Genomic DNA, 22125 nt, shown 5'->3' with positions numbered 1-22125 from the left:
TTGAAGATGCGTAGGAATTCGTCCATGACATTCTCAATGAATTCGATCCATCGCTCCCGAGCTTCATCATGTAAGACCTTTTGTAAGTTCATTCAAATTTATCCAGTAGCAATTGCATGACTCTTGAAAGTGCTAGTTATTGACTAGAGGGGGATGAATAGGCGATTTTTATGAAATTCTTCAAAATACGAGGTCTTTGAAGACAAATAGTAGAAATGAACCTATTGATATGCAGCAGAAGATAGACTACACTAGATAAACCATAGTCAAGTAAGCAATGTAGTGAGAGCACGAAGACAATGAGCAGCTAGGTAGTATGGATCAGGATGGAAGACATTATGAAGACAAATAGTAAATAGTCTTCACTCAGTGAAGTCAAACAGATCAGACAAACAAGCAATGACTTCATGAAGGAAAACTGTAAAGTAAAGGGAAGTGGAGGATAGAACCAGTTGCTTGGTGAAGACAAGGATTTGGTAGACAAGTTCCAGATGCTGTGACAACTGTACGTCTGGTTAGGTAGGCTGAGATTCAACTCAGAAGACCGCGTCTTCACCTTATTCCACCTAAGACAAGGACACCCAGTCCTCGCCCAATCGCTCTAGTAAGTCTTCAAGCTAGACTTCCAAACCTTCACAGACTTCAGTCACCGGTGATCCACATTGACTCTTGGATGCTCAGAACACGATGCCTAACCGGCTGGAGGATTCACATTCCTCAAGTGTAACAAGTTTCCAGGTCACGTAGGCAGAAAACTTCAGTGATGCCTAACACTCTTTGGCTCTGGGATTTTTGGGCTTTGTCCTCGCAAGGATCTCTCTCTTAAATGCTTCGGAGGTGGGTTGCTCTCAAACGACAAAAGCCATGCATTCACTCTGAGTAGCCACCAATTTATGGTGTAGGGGTGGGCTATTTATAGCCAGGAGGGAACCCGACCTGATTTGTCTGAAATGACCCTGGGTCACTAAGGAACCGACATGTGTCCAACAGTCTGATTTCAAACCCACGCGACAGATTTACTTGAGCTACAAGCAAAGCTGACTCATCCAGCTCTGGATAAGATTTTCTATCATTGTCTTCACTCGAAGACATAGGATTTTGGTTGAGCATCACATCAGTCACTCTGACTTTGTTCACTTGGACCCCACTTAACAGTACGGTGGTTCCTATGACTCAATAAAGATGAAAAGGAAACTATGAAACAACTATGTCTTCCTACTCCATAGTATTCATGTAAATGTCCTCACATGTCATAATCTTCATCATGAATGTCTTCATGAACCACCATTGTCTTCAATGTCTTCACACATTTTTAGGGGTCGTTGCTGCTAGGTAAACCGAATCAATAAGGGACTACTACATGTGTTATCCTGCAATTCTTACAAACACATTAGTCCCTCAACCATTTTTGTCGTCAATACTCCAAAAACAACTAGGGGTGGCACTAGATGCACTTACAATCTCCCCCTTTTTGGTGATTGATGACAAACTAGTTGAAGTTTTCAACGGGGATAAAAGTATGTGAAAGTTAAGTATTAGGGCATTGTCTTCATATGTTGCAAAAGGGTCCCCCTAAAGATGTGCATGTAAGTAGTTTGCTTTTGAATGCATATGCACATGCCAGGTTTTAGTTTGTGGAGATCCTCTTAAACGTACGAAGACAATTTATCATGCTTATATAAGAATAACAAAGATAATGACATGCATAATGAGAAATGGACATCTGCAGAATGACTTCATGCGGAATTTATCATCGCATCACAAAGTAGCAGCAAAAGTAGTAGACGACCATCAATTTTAAGTGTTACAACTCAAAAGCGAAATAATTTAAAAACGAGAGTTGTAAGAACTTAGCAAAAATAATGCACCCACCCATATGGACCCGCTTGAAAACTACGAACCTCATATGCTTCTCCCCCTTTTGTCAGTAATGACCAAATAGGTTTGAAGACATAGAGGATCTACTCGTTCCTAGTTGGAGTTGAAGATGGAGCAGGGCCGATGTTGGAGTTTGGTGGTGCAGACGGGCTTGATGCGGAATCATGATGAAGTGCGTCCAAGGTTGGTGAAGTGGCATCATCTTCTTCATCGACGACTCTCGCAACAATAGTTGCAGCCGAAGACGAATGTTGAGAATCTTCAATAGATGGAGTGTGAAGCCAGCTTGCATTTTGTGGAGGCTTGGAGTCAAACTTGAAGCTCTCTGTGAACCCATCTTCGCGAAGATCATCTTCAGAGAAGAGCATTGTGAGGCTCTTCCAGGACTGCCAACAAGCTTCATGAGCAACAAATGAGTTATTGGTGGCCAAGTTGCGAATGGGATTGACATCCACTAAGAGACTCTGCATCTGACGCTTCAGCCAGGCATGATGCCTATCCTGCTTTTGATGTAGAGCCACCAGAAGCTCACGGTCGTTGAGGACACGAGGACGCTTCTGAGGCCTTTGAGCTATGGTCCTGGTAGTGGCTTCAGTGTTGGTGCCGCGTGGCTTACGCAAGTTGCCAGCAAGATGATAAGCAGGTGTTGCAGTATTTGGCACATGAATCCCTTCAATAGGTTGCGCGAAGCTTTGGAATTCTGCATTCTGAAGGTGGAGTGGCTTCTTTGCAGGCTCGGTGTAGATGACTTCAATAGACATATCAACATGAGGCAAAAATACAATGTGGTTGCGCGCTGAGGGTCTATAGTTGATGGTTGAATGAAGCTGAATCAAGGGCATGACCCATGGAGCATAGAATTTTAGGCCGAAAAGATCAATCCCAAAAGCAGCAAGCCATCAGATGAAGAAATCCCGAGTGTGGAATCTGATGCCATTAACAATATAGAAAACCAATGTCTTCATGGCGCCTTCAAGTTTAGCTTCAGAAGAATTTCCTTTGATAGGACAGAGAGTACGCCTCAGAATGTGATAACTTTATGTGGCAAGTACTCGAGGTCCTAAACAAAGAATTCCTTAGGGTATTCAACATCCTGGGGCAATGGCTTCATCAAGCTCAGAATTTGCCTCATGTTTGGCTCTCACTTTTGAAAAATGCTTTGCAACTTGTTCTGATGAAGATGACAACCAGGTTCATACAAGTCACCTGGAGTGGGCAGGGAAGTAAGATCAATGGTGTCATGATCTTTGGCTTCATGATGAACATCACATGTCATCCACTCAAGGATCCATGTCTTCAGAACCCTGTTGTAGCAACGAATGTGTAGTGTAGCATAGAACTTCAGCAAAAGCTCTTCGTTCCAGTGCTCTTGGTCAGTCACAAAAGGCAGAAGTCCAACATCCCGAATGTAGTCAAGGCCCTCCTCAAGACATGGCAGCCCAGCAATAGCTTCACAATCTAGACGCCTATGCAGAAAAATCCGGTCTTGATTGTATAGGATGCATGAGTAATAGCTTCGCTGCTGATGACTCCAAAACCTGTCAGAGGAGATCTTGGGATTCTTGTGTGGGTTCTTGGCGCTATCGAAGAAAGTGTTGTGCGCCCTGTGTTGTGGCAGCACTTGGAAGCCTTTGCAATCTGGGCTTTGGTTTCTGAACTTGAGGTCTCTGCTCTGCATGATAATCATATTGTGGCCCAGGAGCAATGGGTGGAATCATGATGGGACACCTGACAGTTACCAACTCACCACGATTGAACGCACGTTCCATGGTGTGAGGCCTCGGAGGAGGAACGGCATCATCAGAGATGATTGGCTGCAGAATGGTGTCAGTGGTCACGTTGGGTTCGGGCTCCACATCATCTTCAGCCACGATAGTGTCATTGGCTTCAGTGGCATTGTTGGTGGCAGCCTCATTGTTTTCAGCCTCCATCTATTCGACATCTGGAGGGTCGCGCATGATCACATTCTCTTGAATGACTGGATCACAGGCAGGGGTTGTGGCTTCTTGTTCATCTCTTTTCTCTTCTTCTTTTTCTTCTTCGGCTGATGCAGCCGGAATGTCTTCAGCAGCTTTGGCTTCAGGAAACACTTGATGTGCTACTGAGTTAGTGTGTTGCACTTACTCTTCTGGAATGCTTGACATGGAGACCTATGGCCTGAGGCCTTTGCGAAGCCTGTGAAACGCTAGCGAATCCTTTCGAGAGGGAGAGGTCTGCTCCATGTAGTTGTCATCATCAAGCACCGAATAGGTGACTTTAGCATGTGGAGTATGGGGTGTCTCATCTTGCATAGGGGTGTCTTGTTGTTGTCGCTCAACCCATGAGTCATCTTGAGCAATTGGCGTCAATGGACGACCAATGCTAATAAGTTCACTGCTCGTGGGAGCAGGCGATGATACTGACTGGGAATCGAGCTGAGGACGGAGTTAATGATCATGTACATTGTCTTCATGACCAATGTCTTCAGCTGCTTTGGGGTCAGCAGCTGGAATTTTTACTTTTCTGGAGCCTTTGTGGAAGCAGGCTCATGAATCACTAGGCGGCGTTCTTGGTTGGTCGAGGCTTGGAAAGCAACAGAGATTGTTTCAACATTTAGGGGCTCTAGGGTAGCAGCACGGTCTTACTTTGAAGACTTTAAAGCCTTTTTCTTCAATTTCTTCTTGGAGGGAGCACCAACAGAAGTGTCTCTGAGCTTCCTCTTCATGGCTTCAGCTTCGGCTTGCCTAGTTTTCTTCTGCTCAGAAGCTGCTGAGGGGACCTTTGGCTTCGAGCCAGTCATGCTGGCAGGGAAGACTATGCTTGGTCGTTCCTGCCGTTGAGCTTCGCGTGTGGCATCAATAGACTTCTTTTTCTTAGTAGCCATCCTGGGGTCGATGCCAGGACGCCCAAGAGCATTTCTCTTTTCAGCTTCATTGTGAGCTTGAACACATTTCTGTGCATAGTACTTCATGCGCTGACGTGAGCCTTTGGCTTCTTCACGCTTCTTGCTGAACTCTGCCTTGAGATCATGCATCATCTTCTTGAAGATATGCACATCAGCCACACTGAGCTTGGCGATGTGCTTCTTGAAGTGTGCCTTCTCATAATCAATCTTGTTCTTGAGCTCGACGATTCTCCGAGCCAAGGCCAAATCATTGGCAATGGCTCCAGGAAACGTGATGCTGATATCCACTAGCAGCTGCAGATCATCAATGTTGATGCTTTGGTCCTCAAACCATTCGTCAGTGAAGTTGTTCAGAATATCAGCATCAAAGAGAGGGAGATCTTGAAAGATCTCTGCCTCCTGCTTGCCCTTTATCAACATCTCTAGAGCCTCATCACCAAGAACTTCATCACTAGACAGATCAATAGTGTTCTCCTCATTGCGTAGAATGGCAGCAGGAGTCAGGTCATGCCCTGAAATCTTCTTAGTCTTCTTGGTCTTCTTTGAGGCACGAGGCAAGTCTTCAGACAGCACACTGGGTTCAGGAGGTGCAGACTTCAATGGCTTCACAGTCGAAGCAGTTGGTGTAGCAGAGGGCTTTGAAGCTCTTAACTTCTTCTTTTTCGGCTTTGGTGGTGCAGGATCATCTTCAGAGTCTGCATCATCAGCAGATTGCTCCATGGTGGCCCTCTGAGCAGCAATATGGGAGAGGAGCCCATCGAAGCTATTGAAAGGGCCAATTGCATTTGGATTCGCGCCACGTGTGCCATCCTGTCTCGCAGCAGATGGACCAACACTACAGGAATCAGGCACTTTGCCATCTGCCATGTCTGACGGCAAAGGCATGCCTAGCGGACGGCAAAGGCCTTTGCCGTCTGCCAGCAGAAGGCAACATGTCCGGCTGAATAGGCTACGGTGAAGGTGATGTAGGGCAAGAACCCTAATCGGCCGATCTTTCATGAAAGGAGCGGATCCCATGAAGAACACGAAGAACACGAGGTGGGAAACGAGGGAAAACACGTGGAAAACACAAGAGAACACTCAAACCAACAAGTATGATCACACAAGCGCTAGATCCATGAACACAAATGAAGATACAAGATCAACGATGAAATAGGGACGATACAAAGGTAGCAGGTCTTATCCGAAAGGAGGTCTTGAGGTTCTTCCCGTAAAGTGGTCTCAAATCTGCTTGGGGGATCTTCTCCGTAGGAGGCGCAATCTCTGAGGAGAAGGTTACCAAGTGGATGAGCAATACTCTCACACGAAATATGAACTAATCCTTTGCTAACTCTAGCTAGGATGAATAGGAGGTCTATTTATAGTCTTAGTGCAAATGGGGGGTGAAAGGAGGGGGTACATGGGCTTTGGGTCCGAAACTGGACACAACCAGGTACCGGGTGTCCGCTGGGGGCCGGTCGTCCGGTGGCTCACGGACGTCCCGACGTCTGGTAAGTGCCGGTCCTCCGCTCATTTTGGCTCGGGTGCTGAAGCGGCGGATTTCTCGGCTGGGCCGGACGTCCGGAGGTGCCGGACATCCGCTCATTTGGCTCAGGTGCAGGGGCACCGGTCGTCCGGTCTGGACCGGACGTCCGCTCGCTGTGGCTCGGCTGTGGCTTCAGGCACCGAACGTCCGGTCCCGGCCGGTCATCCGGTGGCTGGGACTTGTCCTGCAGCTCTCCTTCTTTTCTGTCTTCACGTCCATCTTCCTCTTCCTCTTATCCTTGCTCCTTAGCTTCTCCATGATACCTGAGTATGCAGAATGTGTCCATATGGGGTAGTAGCCATGTCTCATGTGCATCGAAGGGGAAATGTGAGAGGAGAGATGTCACCTCGGTTTCAAGAGCTCTTGCACGTGCTCGTGTCATGGGTCCGTCAGGCACTTGGTGAGACGATCGTAGGTCCATGGGGATGACCTTGGGATGCTCCGCACCATCTCCCCTCCATTGGGGAAGATCCATCCTCGGATCAAATTCTTCATCACCATGGTAGGGAGAGAGATCTTTGACATTGAAGATGTCACTCACAGAGTACTTGTCGCGTGGAATGTCGATCTTGTAGGCATTGTCGTTGTAGCATCCAAGCACCTTGAAGGGTCCGTCCGCTCGTGGTCGAAGTTTGGACTTGCGTTCTTGGGGAAAGTAGTCCTTTCGAAGGTGTAGCCACACAAGATCTCCATTGTTGAATACAATAGGGTGCTTGTTGATGTTGAGCTTGGTCGCAAGTCGTTGTACTTGGCGCTCGATGGTATGCCTTGTATCTTCATGCACCTTCTTGAGATGAGTCACACGTGCACTTGCATCCAAATTGATTCGCTCTTGGAGTGGTAGATGGAGGAGTCCAATGGTGACAATGGGTTAAATCCGTAGATGACCTCGAATGGGGACTTGCCGGTTGTTGAGTGTCTTCCTCGGTTGTAGGCGAACTCAGCGATAGGTAAGCACTCCTCCCACTCCTTGATGTTCTTCTTGATGAGTACTCGAAGTAGAGCGGAGAGTGTGCGGTTGGCCACCTCCGTTTGGCCGTCGGTTTGTGGATGATACGCCATGGATAATAGTAGCTTGATTCCGAGCTTGGCGCATAGGGTCTTCTAAAAGTAGCTAAGGAAATTGCCGTTGCGGTCCGAGACGATCGTCTTTGGCACTCCATGGAAACGTAATATTTCCCTACAAAATAGATAAGCAACATGTGAAGCATCGTCTATCTTGTTGCAAGGAATGAAATGTGCCATCTTGGAGAAACGGTCCACAACTAAGAATACCGAATCATTTCCATTTCTAGTCCTAGGAAATCCAAGTACGAAGTCCATGGTAATGTCTTCCCATGGTTGATAAGGAATTGGGAGAGGCATGTAAAGGCCATGGGATTGAGCTTTGGACTTAACTGTGTGACATGTAGAGCATCGGTTGCTGAAGCGGTTGACGCCGTGAAGCATCTTGGTCCAAAAATAGTTCTTGGAGAGCGTGCTGAAAGTCTTGTCGTGTCCAAAATGTCCCATTAAGCCTCCACCATGAGATTCCTGCAAAAGCAACAAACAAAGAGAAGACTCGGGGATGCAAAGCTTGTTAGCTCTCATAAGATATCCATCTTTGATGTAATAGCGTTCCCAAGAGGTGTGCGTTAAACACTTGGCATAAGGAGTAGCAAAAGTAGGATCGTGCTCTTACAAGTCTTTTATATGCTCAAAACCAATGACATCCAATTCAAGTTGAGTCACAAGCATGCATATGTGGGAAATGGCATCCGCCACAATGTACTTGATGACATAAGGAAAAGACTAAATAAATTCACTCCATTTAGCATGACGCTTGTTCAACTTGGTTTGGCCCTTAAGATACTTGAGTGTTTCATGATCGGTATGAATGGTAAATTCATGAGGGCGAAGATAGTGTTCTGATTCATGCAAAACACGGACTAAAGCATATAGCTCTTTGTCATAGATGGGGTAATTGAGTTGCGCTCCGGAAAGTTTCTCACTAAAGTATGCTATGGGGTGCTTCTCTTGTGTTAACACACCTCCTATGCCATTACCACTAGCATCACAATGAATCTCAAAGGGTTTGTCAAAGTTGGGTAAAGCAAGCACAGGAGCATGAGTAAGAAAATTCTTAAGCTCATTAAAAGCGGTATCTTGGGATGGTCCCCAAACAAAAGGCACATTCTTCTTTCTTAAAGCATGCAAAGGAGAAGCAATGGTGCTAAAATATTTCACAAAGTGACGATAGAAACCTGCAAGGCCAAGAAAGCTACGTACTTGTTGCAAATTGGTTGGTCGTGGCCAAGTCTTAATAGTATTAATCTTGGACTCATGAACATGAACACCATTGGAAGAGACAACAAAACCCAAGAAAACGAGCTTGTCAACGCCAAAAAAGGCATTTCTCCATATTAGCATAGAGATGCTCTTTTCGAAGAGTTTGTAAAACGGTTCGAACATGGGTGACATGCTCTTTGAGAGACTTGCTAAAAACAAGGATATCACCAAAGTAGACCACAACAAACACACAAATTTAAGGGCGAAAGACATGATTCATAAGACACATAAAAGTACCTGGTGCTACCAATTGACCCATAGGCATGACTAACCATTCATACAAACCAAACTCAGTTTTGAAAGCGGTTTTCCATTCGTCCCCCTCGTGTATGAGGATTTGATAGTAACCACTCTTAAGATCAATTTTTTTAGAAGATAGTGGCACCACTAAGTTCATCAAGCATATCATCAAGGCATGGAATGGGATACCTATAACGAATAGTGATAGCATTGATGGGTCTACAATCGGAGCACATGCGAAAGCTACCATCTCGTTTTGGCACAAGAATGACCGGGACGGCACAAGGGCTCAAACGTTCACGCACATGTCCATGGTCTATGAGATGCTTTACTTGTCTTTGTATTTCTTTGGTTTCTTCGGGGTTGACGCGGTCGGGAGCTTTGTTCGGTAGCGGTGCTCCATGGATGAGGTCGATGCGGTGCTTGATGCCTCGTAGTGGAGGTAGTCCCAGAGGTAGCTCGTCGGGGAAAACATCGTGAAATTCCTACATAAGAGAAAACAACACTAGAGGAAGAGTGTAAGAGGTGTTAGCTTGTGGTTCATTGTCCTTACACAAAAGGACGTAGTGTAGGACACTAGATGGGTTCTCACACACTCCTCTTATCTCACTTTTGGTGGCAAATAGGATTAAGTTCTTCTTTTCGCTCATCGTGGAGGCGCTCGATTTGGGCTTGTGGCGCTCACTCTCTTTTTGGTGGCTCGCTCTCTCACTATTATCTCCACGATGGGTGGCTTGCTTGCCGGCGACAACTTGGCTTGGAGACATGGGATGAAGTACGTACTCCTTTACCTTCATCTTGAAGATGTAGTGGTTCGTTCGGCCATTGTGGATGACTCCTCTATCAAATTTCCATGGGCGTCCAAGGAGGACGTGGCAAACGGTCATTGGAACGATGTCACACTCAAAAGTGTCTTCATAGGCACCAATTTTGAAGGAGACTTGTACTCGTTGCTTCACTTGGATAGTGCCGGAGTCGCTAAGCCGTTGCACTTTGTATGGGTGTGGTTGCTTCGTCTTGGGCAATTGGAGCTTGGAGCAAAGTTATTCACTTGCGAGATTATGATGACTTCCTCCATTGATGATGACCTCGACGGAACTTCCATTCATGCCGGCCTTGGTGTGAAAGATATGGCATCTTTGGTCTTCTTCTTGGTGATGTTGGAGAGTCAAGACCTTGGAGACAACAAGAGCGGGACTTGATCTTCATCGCAAAAGACTTGTTCCTCGTCATCGTTCACTTGCCGGTGCATGGCGACCTACTCGATGGCGTCCATTTCTCCTTCACTCATTTAGTCGTAAGTGCCGTTGTCGTTGAGGATCATGGTCCGCTTGTTGGTGCACTCATAGGACTTGTGGCCTCGGCCTCCGCGTGTGAAGCTGTCGGTGAGAACGCCACCGATGGGATCACTGGGATCCCTTGTACGATCGGCGGGCGCCGGGTCGTGAGAAGAGCAGGTTTAGGAGCAAGCACGCTGGTCGTTTACCCAGGTTAGGGCCGCGAGGATGCGTAAAACCCTAGTCCTGCTTTGGTGGATGTATTGAGTGTTCTTGAGCTTTTCGGACTAGCTACGGTAGTTGTGTCGTCCCAAAAAGCCGAATCCCTCTCCTGGTCCCCTCGGGCCTCCTTTTATAGGAAAAAGGGGCTGCCACACTGGCACACAGGAGGTGGAAAGACCTATAGTGCGCGAGCTTATCGCCCGGCATTACGGGACAAAGCGCATTAAATGCCCTACGTAGGTGTCCATTAGGTTTATCGGGGACGGGAACGAGGCCCATCCCATCCGTCGCCACTTCGCCTCACTTTGACACGCGCCTAGACCAGCGATGCATGAAGGGCCATGTAGGCAGACAGGCAGCTGAGGTGGCGCGGTGGTAGGGCCTTCGTGAAGATCTGCATGCCGCCACGTAGGTGCTTGCTGATTTGGCCTGGAAGCTGCATGTTGCCACGCAGGTGCCTGCCTAGCTGGTTGGGCTGGCATCTGCATGTGAACGGCGGCGGAGTCTTGGCTGATGCGGGCCTAGCAGTGGCCCTGCTAGCGCCCTCGGTAGGGTCTTGCCGGGGGCCCGGCAAGGGTCTTGCTGTGGCGTTGCTGTCCTCCCCAGCAAGGGTCTTGCCGGGGGTCTTGTGGATCTCCTTGGCTAGGATCCTGCCGAGGGTCGCTATCTTCTAATCCTCATTTGATCTTGTGTGTTTATGATCTTGACAAAGATCTGCATGCCACCGCGAAGGTGCCTCCCAAGCCCTGGTCCCAACGTAGTTGATTGGGTCGGAACCTGTGGGCTCAAGGGTGGCTCGCTCTGCTGGTGTTGGGCATGTTGCCCCGGCAAGGCTCTCGCCGGGGCTGCGAGGGGGGGCTGCCTTGGCAAGGATATTGCCGAGGGAGTCCACCTCGCCCTCTTGCCCTCTTGCCCTTCTGGTCTTGGCGTTGCCTTGGTCACCTTGTGCTTCGGCTTCTCTCCGGCTTCCCTCCTCTGCCCTGCTTAGTGTGGCCGTGGCGCATGGCTCTGACTGCCCGTGCACAAGTAAAGGGGTCAAAAGGGGAGCCCCTACTTTTGTAGACCGACAGGAGCCCCCGGGCCTGGGCCATACATAAGCGTAATGCGTTGTTGGGCTAAGCCCAGAACGGTGCGCGGGCAGGTGGGGCGGATTTTACCGTAGTAACTTCTCGTCCGCTGCGCTTCCCCATGACCTGCGTTGAACGTGCGACGTCGAGGGTCGTGCGTGACATTGGGGTCATGCGTGGGGTGGTTCCTGCACGCATGCGTCACATCGTGGTAAAGAGGAGGCTCGCGCCTTCCCCATAAAAGGAGGGAGGCATAGAGGCACGGCCCATTTACTTGGGTGGACTCGGGTCGTGGCCTTCAAGGCGCCCGCACCCCACGATCACGGGGTGGGGAGCGGCCGCTTCGCTTGTCCCTTCAATGGTGCTCGCTCGCCATGTGTCCCTCATGCAGGTGGCAGGAGGTGGAGGCAGGAAACCGGGCCATCGCTGATTGGGGCAGCAGGCCGGTCCTGATTCCCTGTGCCCCCGATGACCGGATTGGTCGAGTGGGGCGGCCGAGCCCCGACTCCGCCCCTTTGTAAGGAGGGGAGGGGGCGGCATTCCACATTGTTCCATCATCCGTCTCCTTCCACCTCCGCTTATTTCTTCCATCTGCCATGGTGAGAGGAAGCACTGGCCCTTCGACGGTGGCGGCGAGGGTCGCTGCTCGTCAGCGCGTTCCTACTTCCCAAGAGCTCGCGGAGGTGGAACCGGCCACGAGAGGAAGGGGAGGGGGCGAGGTCGAGGTCGTCGTGGCGCTCGGGGGAGATGAGGACGGGGTGGCGCATCGGCCTCGCCTCCGCCAGGGATGCCTCCCCCGACGGAGCACCACGTCAGGGACCAGCCCCACAAGTTCTTCATCAGGCTGCGCCGGCCACCACGTCGCCGCCTCTGTCTTCCTACTGCCTTTGCTCGGGAGATGGAGCTCGATCCACCCAAAACCCTCTGGTTGCACATGAAGGGCTGCGGGAACGGCGGCACGCGGGTCGACCTCGACTTCCCTCCCCTCACGTCATGTACCTCCGCCACAGATGGAAGACGTTCACACACAACCACAGCCTGACGGCGGGGCTTTTCCTCTACTTCAAGTTAATGGAGGGCAGCCTGCTCTCCGTCAGGGTCTTCGGAGATATTGGAACTCGCTTGAAGTGCTACGCGGAGAGCTCCTCCGACGATGAAGATTCCTCCTCAAGCAGGAGTGACGAGGAGGACAACGACAACGACGGTGAGGGAGTCGAGCGGCAGGATGCCGACTCCGACTTCGACTGACCGCGTTGCCACTCCCTCGGCCACGCACCTTGTCGAGGGCCATCCTCGCCAAGCTCTCCATTGGGGTGCTCCCCGTCGTCTCCTTGGGCGGCTGGCGTAGGAGGGCAGGAGAGGGCGAAGTAGGCGGGTGGCGGCCGTCAAGTCGGAGTACGCGGGCACCGACGCCTTCGTCGCATATCGCCGGGCCGCTGTCTCATCTTCCAGCACCCCTCCCGGCATGGGGACATTCTCTTGGTGCCTTCTGCTCCTCGCACCTCACCTAGGCGCTCTTTTCGCCCTCCTGCCCTCTTGTTCCACCTTCTGAGGAGAGGGACAAGAAAGGGATTACGGGCATCTTATCTTTATTTAGTTTGTAAGCCTGTGGGCACTTGTTAATTTTAAGACATATTATCCCCTTGCTCATGTTTTTAATTCTGTATGAGTTGTACCTGTATGGGATGTTTTTAATGAAAAAGGGTGCTTGCCGGATTCTTTGTGCGTGAGAGAGGCCCATGCCAAGGATGAATCCTTGTTATTTTTAATATAAATATGTCGCCCAGCAATAGGCCTTGCCGTCTCCCCACTTCGGTCGACCATTCTCGCGCTCTTGGCGGAGGCAGGGGCGAAGTAGAGTTAGGCCCCTTGTTCATCTCCTCGCCACCGCGACTACTACCAAATTCTGACCCAGGAGGTAACTCTTGGGTACAAGAAAGGGGGAGCACAGTGGTTCAAGAACATAAATGAGGTTTAGCATGTCCCAGTTCTATATGGAAACACATAACACGGGGATGAAAGACTTGTCTGAATCCGCAGCCCCCGGCAACCTTGGCTTGCTGTGGTTGGATCCTTGTATCTTCAGCCCCCAGCAGTCTTGGCTTGTCGGGGCTGGAGTGCCGGTTTGTTCTCTTTTTCCCAACCGGCTCAGCAGAAGTGTCCACGTGCCCTGCGAACCAAAGAGAACAGAAAGACGCACACTCGACCTCTAGGCTAGGGGTTAGTCGCCGCTAAGCACTATCAACCCTAACCGAGCGAGAGACATAACCTAGCATGCATGCTATAATTTAGGGCGCTAGCGCTTCGTTTATTTATGCTCAGGGTCTGCGCCTGGCTTTGTACAGAGGGTTACATGCCTTGCCGGCAAGGCTCGTACAAAAGGTGGTTCGTCGGGAGGCCCGGCAACCGCGCCTTATGGGTAAAACTTGCGAAGATGTTCGATGTTCCAGGAATTGCTTACTGGGAGAGCATCTTCGGTCTCCAGGTGGACTGCGCCGGGCCTGATGACTCGTATTACCCGATAAGGGCCTTCCCAGTTTGGCGTCAACTTGTTGGAATTCTTGGCCGACTGAACGCGCTGAAGAACAAGGTCGCCTTCCTCAAAGCTTCGGGAATGAACCTTGCGGCTATGGTAGCGGCATAAGGCTTGCTGGTAGCGTGCTGCTCTCACAGCCGCCCGAAGACGATCTTCCTCAAGGAGCGTTGCGTCATCTTGCTGCAATCGCTCTTGCTCAAGCTCGTCATAAGCGAGCACTCGAGGTGACCCGTATATGAGTTCCGTGGGGAGAACTGCTTCTGCCCCGTATACTAGGACAAAGGGTGTCTGGCCGGTGGCTTGATTTGGCATCGTTCTGATCGACCAAAGAACCACCAGCAACTCAACAATCCAACGCCTTCCACTTTTGTGCATCTTGTCAAAAGTCTTTGTTCTCAGGCCTCGCAGTACTTCAGCATTTTCCCTCTCCGCCTGGCCGTTGCTCCGTGAGTGTGCCACGGAAGCAAAATAGACCTTGCTGCCAAGGTCTCGGGTGTACTGCATGAAGGTGTGGCTTGTGAACTGCGTGCCATTGTCGGTGATGACTCTGTTTGGCACACCAAAAGGGCAGACTAGTCCCTTGAAGAACTTGACGGCTGACTGTGCTGTCACCTTCCTCACTTCTTCCACCTCGGCCACTTTGTGAATTTGTTGATTGCAACGTACAAGTACTCAAAGCCCCCGACAACACGGGGGAAGGGCCAAGTATGTCGAGCCCCCAGACCGAAAACGGCCATGTGAGAGGAATTGTTTGAAGGGCTTGAGCTGGTTGATGAAGCTTCTTTGAATGGAACTCGCACGCTTCACACCTGGTTATTAGTGCCATCGCATCCTGGAGGACGGTTGGCCAGAACAAGCCTTGCCGGAATCCCTTGCCGGCAAGGGCCCTCGACCCTATGTGCGAGCCACATATGCCTCCATGTATGTCTGCCAACAGCTCCAGTCCTTCCTCCTAGGGGATGCACTTCAATTTCACTCTGTTCGGCATTTTTCTGTACAGGACGTCATCGACGAACTGGTACAAGGCAGACCGATGGGCTACTTTTTCCACTTCTTCCTGCTCCTCAGGAAGTTCCCCTGTCTAGAGGAAATGGACGGTATGCTGTGCCCATGCCGGAGCCTGCGGCTCGAAGGCAAGGACCAAAGGCATCTCTTCCGCCATGGGGGCAGCCGTCTCTATGGCCAGGGCTTGGCGCCCTGCCGGAGCGAGCTACCCCTTGGCAGGCTCGGAATCTGCGGCAACACCCTTGCCGGCGGCCCCTGGGGCTCGGCGGGAAAGTACTTGTCGGGGCCCGATTTCCTCTGCTTGTTCTGCTCTATTGACGGTTCGACGGATGGTTGAGTTAGGCGAAGCAAAAAGGTACCTGGTTCCACAGGTAGCTTAAATGCAGCGCGCTTTGATAGGTAGTCAGTGATGTCATTCTCCGCTCGGGGAACGTGCTCCACTTGAATACCGTCGAAGCACTCCTCCAGCTTCCTCACCACATCTACGTAGGCCCCCATAAACGGGCTCCGGTAATCTTTGTTGACCTGTCTGACGACAAGCTGCGAATCACCCCTGACGATGAGCTTCTTCACCCCGAGGTCTGGCGTGATCCTAAGACCGGCGAGCAGCCCCTCGTACTCAGAAGTGTTGTTTGTGGGCATCTCCCTGGGAAAGTGCATCTGGATCACATATTTGAGGTGCTCTCCGGTGGGTGCGACAAGCAGCACACCGGCACCGGCGCCTTGCAGCGAGAAAGCCCCGTCAAAGTACATGATCCAGTCGCGACTTGCTTCCTTGCTGGGGAGAGCAGTCTCCTGGATTTCCTCATCGGGCGTTGAGGTCCATTCTGCAATGAACTCCGCCAAGACTCTGCTCTGGATTGTCAAAGTACTTTCGAACTTCAACCCAAAGCTTGACAACTCCAGGTCCCACTCCACAATCCTTCCGGTTGCATCTGGGTTGTGCAATATCCATTGCAATGGGAGGTGGTGACGACAGTGATCTCGTGGGCTTGGAAGTAATAACGCAGCTTCCTCGAGGACATAATGAGGCCGAAGAGCAATTTATGCACACCGGAGTACCTTGACCTGGCCCCCTACAAGAGGGAGCTGACAAAGTAAACCGGGTGCTGCATCATCTTCTTCTTCTGCACCACTTCACATGGCTGCGCGGGCCCTGCCCCGATGGCGTCGGACTCTGCCGGGGCCTTGCCTTGCTGGCACCAGGTCAAGCCCGAGCGTATTTTCATGATTTTTTATAAACCGCTCATCGGAATAAATCAAATGATATGCTGTTGGAAAGATATCGTCGAGACACATCTTTTTCATATCTATTATTTTCTCTAATTCGTTACGGTTTAAGAGCAGTTTCAAATTTACTAAATCGCGGAATTACGTTTTTTTGGAATTTTTGCAATTTTTGTTACTGTTTTCGCTCTAGTTTTTGAACCGTTTGTCGAATCGAGGCGTGCAGTACATTGTTGGAAAGCTATGGACAAAGCACAACTTTCATATGTAGAAATGGTTTTAAGTTAATTTTGAAAATGGTGCGGCAGACGTCGAGTGGCAGTGGTCGTTTTTCATGAATTTTTTACAAACCGCTTGTCGAAATGATTCAAATCATATGTCGTTGGAAAGATATCGACGAGACACAACTTTTTCATGCTGAACACTCTCTCTAATTCCTTATGGTTTAAGAGAAATTTTAAAATTACAGAAGTGCGGACACTGTTTTTTGCGACACCCAAATCGGCGAGTGAACGTCATCCTACAGAAAACCGCACTTATCGGATGAAAACCGCACTTCATCAGATAGGCAAGTGAACTTCATGATTTCTTTTGTCAGGCGTAATTTTTCTCAGACGAGTTTTTGTTGTCTTTTTTCTGACTTTTTTTATGAACGAGAGTGGACAGCAGAGATGAGGCAAGTGAACCGTGACATATATCGAAGTGAACCACATTACTATCTTGTTGTTTCGCTAAATTTTTCACACTTCTCATGTTGGGCACAAGTTAATAGCATCACTCTCAAAAGTGAACGACACTCGAAGACGGAACGCACTGCAAGTGTTGATGTAGTCGACTGAATTCTGAGACACAGGAAAACATTTTTGCGACAGTCTGTTTTCCGTGACACCAAAATCGACGAAGAAACTCCATCAGACAGGAAACCGCACTACTACAGACTGAAAAACGTACTGCATCGGATGGGTGTCGGTGTCAAAACCGGCGGATCTCGGGTAGGGGTCCTGAACTGTGCGTCTAGGATCGATGGTAACAAGAAACGGGGGACACAATGTTTCACCCTGGTTCATGCCCTCTCTATGGAGGTAATACCCTATGTCCTTCTTGATTGATCTTGATGAATATGAGTATTACAAGAGTTGATCTACCACGAGATCGTAATTACTAAACACTAAAAGTCTAGTCTGGCTATGATTATTCGAGGGTATCTACGGACCTAGCCCTCCGGTTTATATAAGCACAGGAGGGGTCTAGGGTTACACAAGGTCGGTTATAGAGAAAGGAATATTCATATTTAGTCGCCAAGCTTGCCTCCCACCCCAAGGAGAGCCCCATCCGGATACAAGTAGATTCTTTGGTCTTCATATCTTCACAGCCCATCAGTCTGGCCCATATCCAATAGGTCGGATGCCCGAGGACCCCTTAGTCCAGGACACCCTCAGTAGCACCCGAACCAGGCTTCAATGACGAGGTGTTCAGCATACAAATAGTCTTCGGCATTGCAAGGCGGGTTCTTCCTAGTATGACTTTAAAGTGATGTATTCGGCTGTCCATTTAATGTCGCACCCCTCGGCTTCTGCGCCTTCCTGAATCCAGCTTCCAAGTGTTGAATGAATACAAGAGGTTGGGGTATTTTTACATATACCACCCTCACCATACAATAAAGGTGCCTATTTAAAGAGAATAGATCTCAGATCCCCTCCAAATCCATGGAAGAGATCCTCAGAGCTTGCGGAGCAGAACCACCCCAACATGGCTAGCGCTCCCAACTCTTCATGTCGTCCCCACAACTCCGAGAAGGGGAATTGGGAGAGATGCTCAGTTTCTCATAGTCAGCTGGTGAAGCCGCAAACACAGGGCTTTCTTCACCCCGCGTATTTGGCCCCGTATGAGCAGGGATGACGTCCTTCAATGGTGGGGCTCAAGCGGAGAACTTCCCCAATCCATCCAGGGGGAACGAGTATGCTTCGTCCCCTTCATCTTGCGAGGTGTCGAATTTCCAATCCATCCCTTGCTCCGAGGTCTGCTAGAGTATTACGGCCTCCAACTGCATAGTCTCACCCCCGCCTCTATCCTGCATATTGCGGGTTATGTCGCTCTACGCGAGCTATTCCTGGGTTGTGAGGCCCATTTCTATTTATGGAGAAGATTGTTTTTCCTCATCCCTCGTAATCAAGGAGGGTCAATATTTGAAGTCTTCCGAAGAATGACCTTCCGAATGGTACTATATTGATGATGTCGCTCTTCGCGACCCTGTCCGTATGGGCCTTCCCGAATTTTCAAGTGCTCCGTTGAAGAAACGCCATAGCTGGCGTCCTTGGAGCCTCGAGGAAGAGGATAGCGCAGAGATCAGTCTTCTACTGGGCAAGATTAAGATTCTTGCCCAGTCCGGATTGTCAATAGTCGAGATAATGGCGATCTCCATAGCGCGGTGGGTCCAACCACTCCAATATAGAGGGATACCCATGTGGCACTACAATGGGGAAGACGATGCCTCACACTGCGGTCGGAAGGGCCCGAAGACCCCCGCCGCTTTGGCCAAAATATTGGCCGAACTATATAAAGGGGAGAATGAGGAGTTCACCCGTCTCCAATATCTAGATGGATTTTCCATGTATAAACCTCCTAGCTGGGTAAGCTTTTAACTCCACTATTTTACTCCTCTCCCTGAATTATTTTTGACGGGTTGTATCCTATCCTCTTATAATAGGAATGACGAAAAGTTGTCGAGGGGATCCATGACCCTGCCCCTCAGCTGGAGAATCGCAACCGAGATCTTGACCCCGGACATGAAGAAGATCCGGACATATTTGTGGAGCTCGAGGATGGAATATTCTACCAAACGAGCTACGACGGTACGGATGTACGCATCGTCGCCGATTACCCCAGTCTGCTCCCCGCTTCACAGGTAAGTAATCTGGAGACACCTTGCCGAAGAGAGTTTTCTCATTCTTCCTCACCCACCACATTGTCCTGTGCTCAAATGGGGAGGCGTTCGGTGTGTCGTGCTGCCCCAGGGGAATCTCCAAAGAGAGCGCCCCCCAGGACGGGCAGGCCTTCGAAGAGGAAGGCAAACGAAGATACGGCCGAGCCTTCATCAAAGAGGTATGGATTTGCAAATATGCACCTTGGCAGTCACATCCAACTATGGCCTTTTCGTTTATCCTACATCAGGAAAAAGTGTGCCGGACTATATCCGGGGGTCTGACCGGTCATACTTCCCACAGCCAGGATGCAGATCCTACCGTAAAGACGGGGGCTGATGAGGGGGTAAAGCCGGACTGTCCTCCAGCCGAGGATTCAGATGATGTATCCGTCACTAACTCGGAAGTGCAGAGCGCCATGAATCATCGGTGCCGCAGGGCCGTTTTACATGACCCCGGCTTTTCAGAAGAGGCGTTTAACGCCTTCAGCTCAGCTGATGCATACATCCGAGCTGCACGAGATGGGGTTATCAGAGCCACAAAGCAGCATTTAAAAGATGTACGGGTATGTTTACTTTGTCAGAATATGATAACCATATGCCAGCAGCCCCCGAGGCTTGATGAAGTTGGTACAAATGATTTAAGGATCGTTGTATAACCAGGTTCTTAGCGAGAAGAATGACCTGCTAGCCCAAGAGCTAGAAAAGTGTCGGACACAGCTAACTGCTGCTACCACCAAACTGGAAAAGTTCAAGAATGCGAACTCTGGTAATATTTTCCTCCATCAAGAAATAATGATTATATGCCAGTAGTGCTGATACTATTGCTTATCTCATTACAGGGTCGTCAGTCCAACTGGAAGAGAAACTGAAGGCCACTCAAAAGGGCGAGAAAGAGGCGAAAAGACTACATGCCGCAGGCGAGCGCGTTCTGACCCGAGTCAGAGAGTAGAAAAACAAACTCTAGGATTCCAACATCCAGCTAGGCGAGGAACTGAAACATGTGCGGGCCCAACTGGCTGACTCCGTGAAGGAGAATAAAAGGCTGCGAGGCAGCATATTGAGTATGTGACCGAACTTACCTTATAATAGTTCAGAGATGAATGGTACTGACAAAGTTATTGTTGTAGGTATGCTGATAGGCCTTCCCGGAGAGGAGATGTCTAGATTGTCAGATGATCTGCTGCAGGGGCTGTCGCAAATGCACGAGCAAGCTCGGCAGGCTATGCGGAGTGTTGCTAAGGCCTTATGGCCACCCGCCTCCCCTCCAGGAAGTATGGAGGAGCTTGTAGAGATATTGAAGGGAGCGCGGTGGCGTATCCGATTATGGAAAATATCAGCCTGCCGGGAGGGTGCGCGAGAGGCCATGGCCATGGGGAAAACATGGTATACCAAGCTTGATCCGAATCACATGGCCCGGGTTGGACCTTTAGGGTCAGATGGGAAAGAAGTGCCCATTAATTTGGTATATGACCAAGTAGCAGTAGCTGTCAAATATTCCCAACAGGATTGTAAGTTAGATAGCCTGTTGGATGGTATAGAGGAGGAAATTTATAAGTCTAAGTGACTATGTACTTTCCTTCACATATGTAAATTCTAGCTGAATTGTAAAATGATTGTCATGGCAGACCTTTTTGCTTCAACCTCGGGATCCGAAGGTGCGGAGTGTTTCTGAATACCCATGCGGCCGAATAGACTGGGTTATGCATGGAAACCAGGCGTAGGGGTCATAGTTTATTGAACAGACAAGTTGTATCCAGCTAGTTATGTTATATTACATTAAAGTTGTAAGAAACATCTTCCAGAGAGAATAGTTCCATTAGGGGTTCCTTTCCCTGGGTGTGCATGCGTTAATGTGCATGTCCGGACTATGATTGAAAAATCACAGTATGCGTGACTTCTGGGGGTTCACAATTGAGTGAATGGGAAAAACATCTTTAAGCCACCGACCGTATATTCCCTTAAGAACGCTAGCTTTCGGCTTCACCCAGTCTGAGGTACACATCCAGATGACCCGGCAGTAACAATCGCAGAGGTGCTCCATTTATTCCCTAGCTGAACTAACAGGAACGTAGGGCATAAGCATAGGAGCTAGGCAACCCAGCTTGGCCAAAACTTAAGTCATATCGATGCATATAATGGCGAAGAAAAGGTACATATGGAAAAAACACATATGTAATGAGCATGATGCTCGGAGAATAATAGCAAGCTTCTATATAAGAAGCCCCCAGGTATAATAGACGTACATTTTTGAAGATGTGTGCATTAGGGGTGCGCGGTCTAACCGCACGAAAGTTTTAAGGTTAAAGGAAAAAAAGAAAACACGAAAAGAGAGAAAAGGTGAAGGAGGCAACATGGGGAAGGGGACGAACAAAGAGTTCGGCTCTAGGCGTAGAACCTTCAGAGTCTGGCCGCGTTCCAGGGGTTCGGCTCCAGGCGATTGTCTGATGCATTATGCAGGCGGTATGCTCCTCCGGTGAGAACTTCGTCGATGATGAAGGGACCCTCCCACTTGGGCTTGAGTCTATCCTTTTTCTTCTCCGGCAAGCGTAGAACAAGTTCGCCAATGTTATAAGTCTTGGCCCGCACTTCTCTGCTTTGGTACCTTCAAGCCTACTGTTGATAAAATGCGGAACGGGCTTTTGCGACGTCGCGCTCTTCCTGCAGGACATCTAAGCTATCCTGCCGATCCAGCTCGGCCTCTCTCTCTTCGTACATGCGCACTCGAGGTGAGTCATGAATAATGTCGCAGGGTAACACTACCTCTGCTCCGTACACCATGAAGAATGGTGTGTATCCGATAGTGCGATTGGGCGTGGTCCGCAGCCCCCAGAGTACGGAGTCGAGCTCCTCAACCCAGTGCTTGTCTGATTCTTTCAAAGACCGCACTAGTCTAGGCTTGATGCCGCTCATAATAAGACCATTGGCTCGTTCGACTTGACCATTTGTCTGCGGGTGATAGACAGAGGCGTAATCGAGCTTGATGCCTAGATTAGCGCACTAGGTTTGCACTTCA

The 22125-nt window shown here is 49.6% G+C and overlaps 1 protein-coding gene across 1 annotated transcript; it reads left to right on the top strand.

The window, feature by feature from the left end:
* The first annotated feature begins 17907 nt into the window (after positions 1 to 17907).
* On the top strand, positions 17908 to 20850 carry LOC147975712 (uncharacterized). Its single transcript, XM_087519668.1, has 5 exons — positions 17908 to 19291; positions 19414 to 19675; positions 19773 to 19878; positions 19952 to 20173; positions 20240 to 20850. Exons 1-4 carry the CDS (start codon positions 19170 to 19172, stop codon positions 20059 to 20061), a joined length of 600 nt encoding a protein of 199 aa, XP_087375794.1. The 5' UTR covers positions 17908 to 19169; the 3' UTR covers positions 20062 to 20173; positions 20240 to 20850.
* The last annotated feature ends 1275 nt before the right edge of the window (positions 20851 to 22125 follow it).

The sequence above is a fragment of the Triticum urartu genome, chromosome 4A (assembly GCF_056163025.1).
Source record: "Triticum urartu cultivar PI428250 chromosome 4A, HENAU_Tu73, whole genome shotgun sequence".
Taxonomy (NCBI): Eukaryota; Viridiplantae; Streptophyta; class Magnoliopsida; order Poales; family Poaceae; genus Triticum; species Triticum urartu.
The sequence above is the reverse complement of the archived record's forward strand: the minus strand, read 5'-3'. Positions and strand labels throughout refer to the sequence as shown.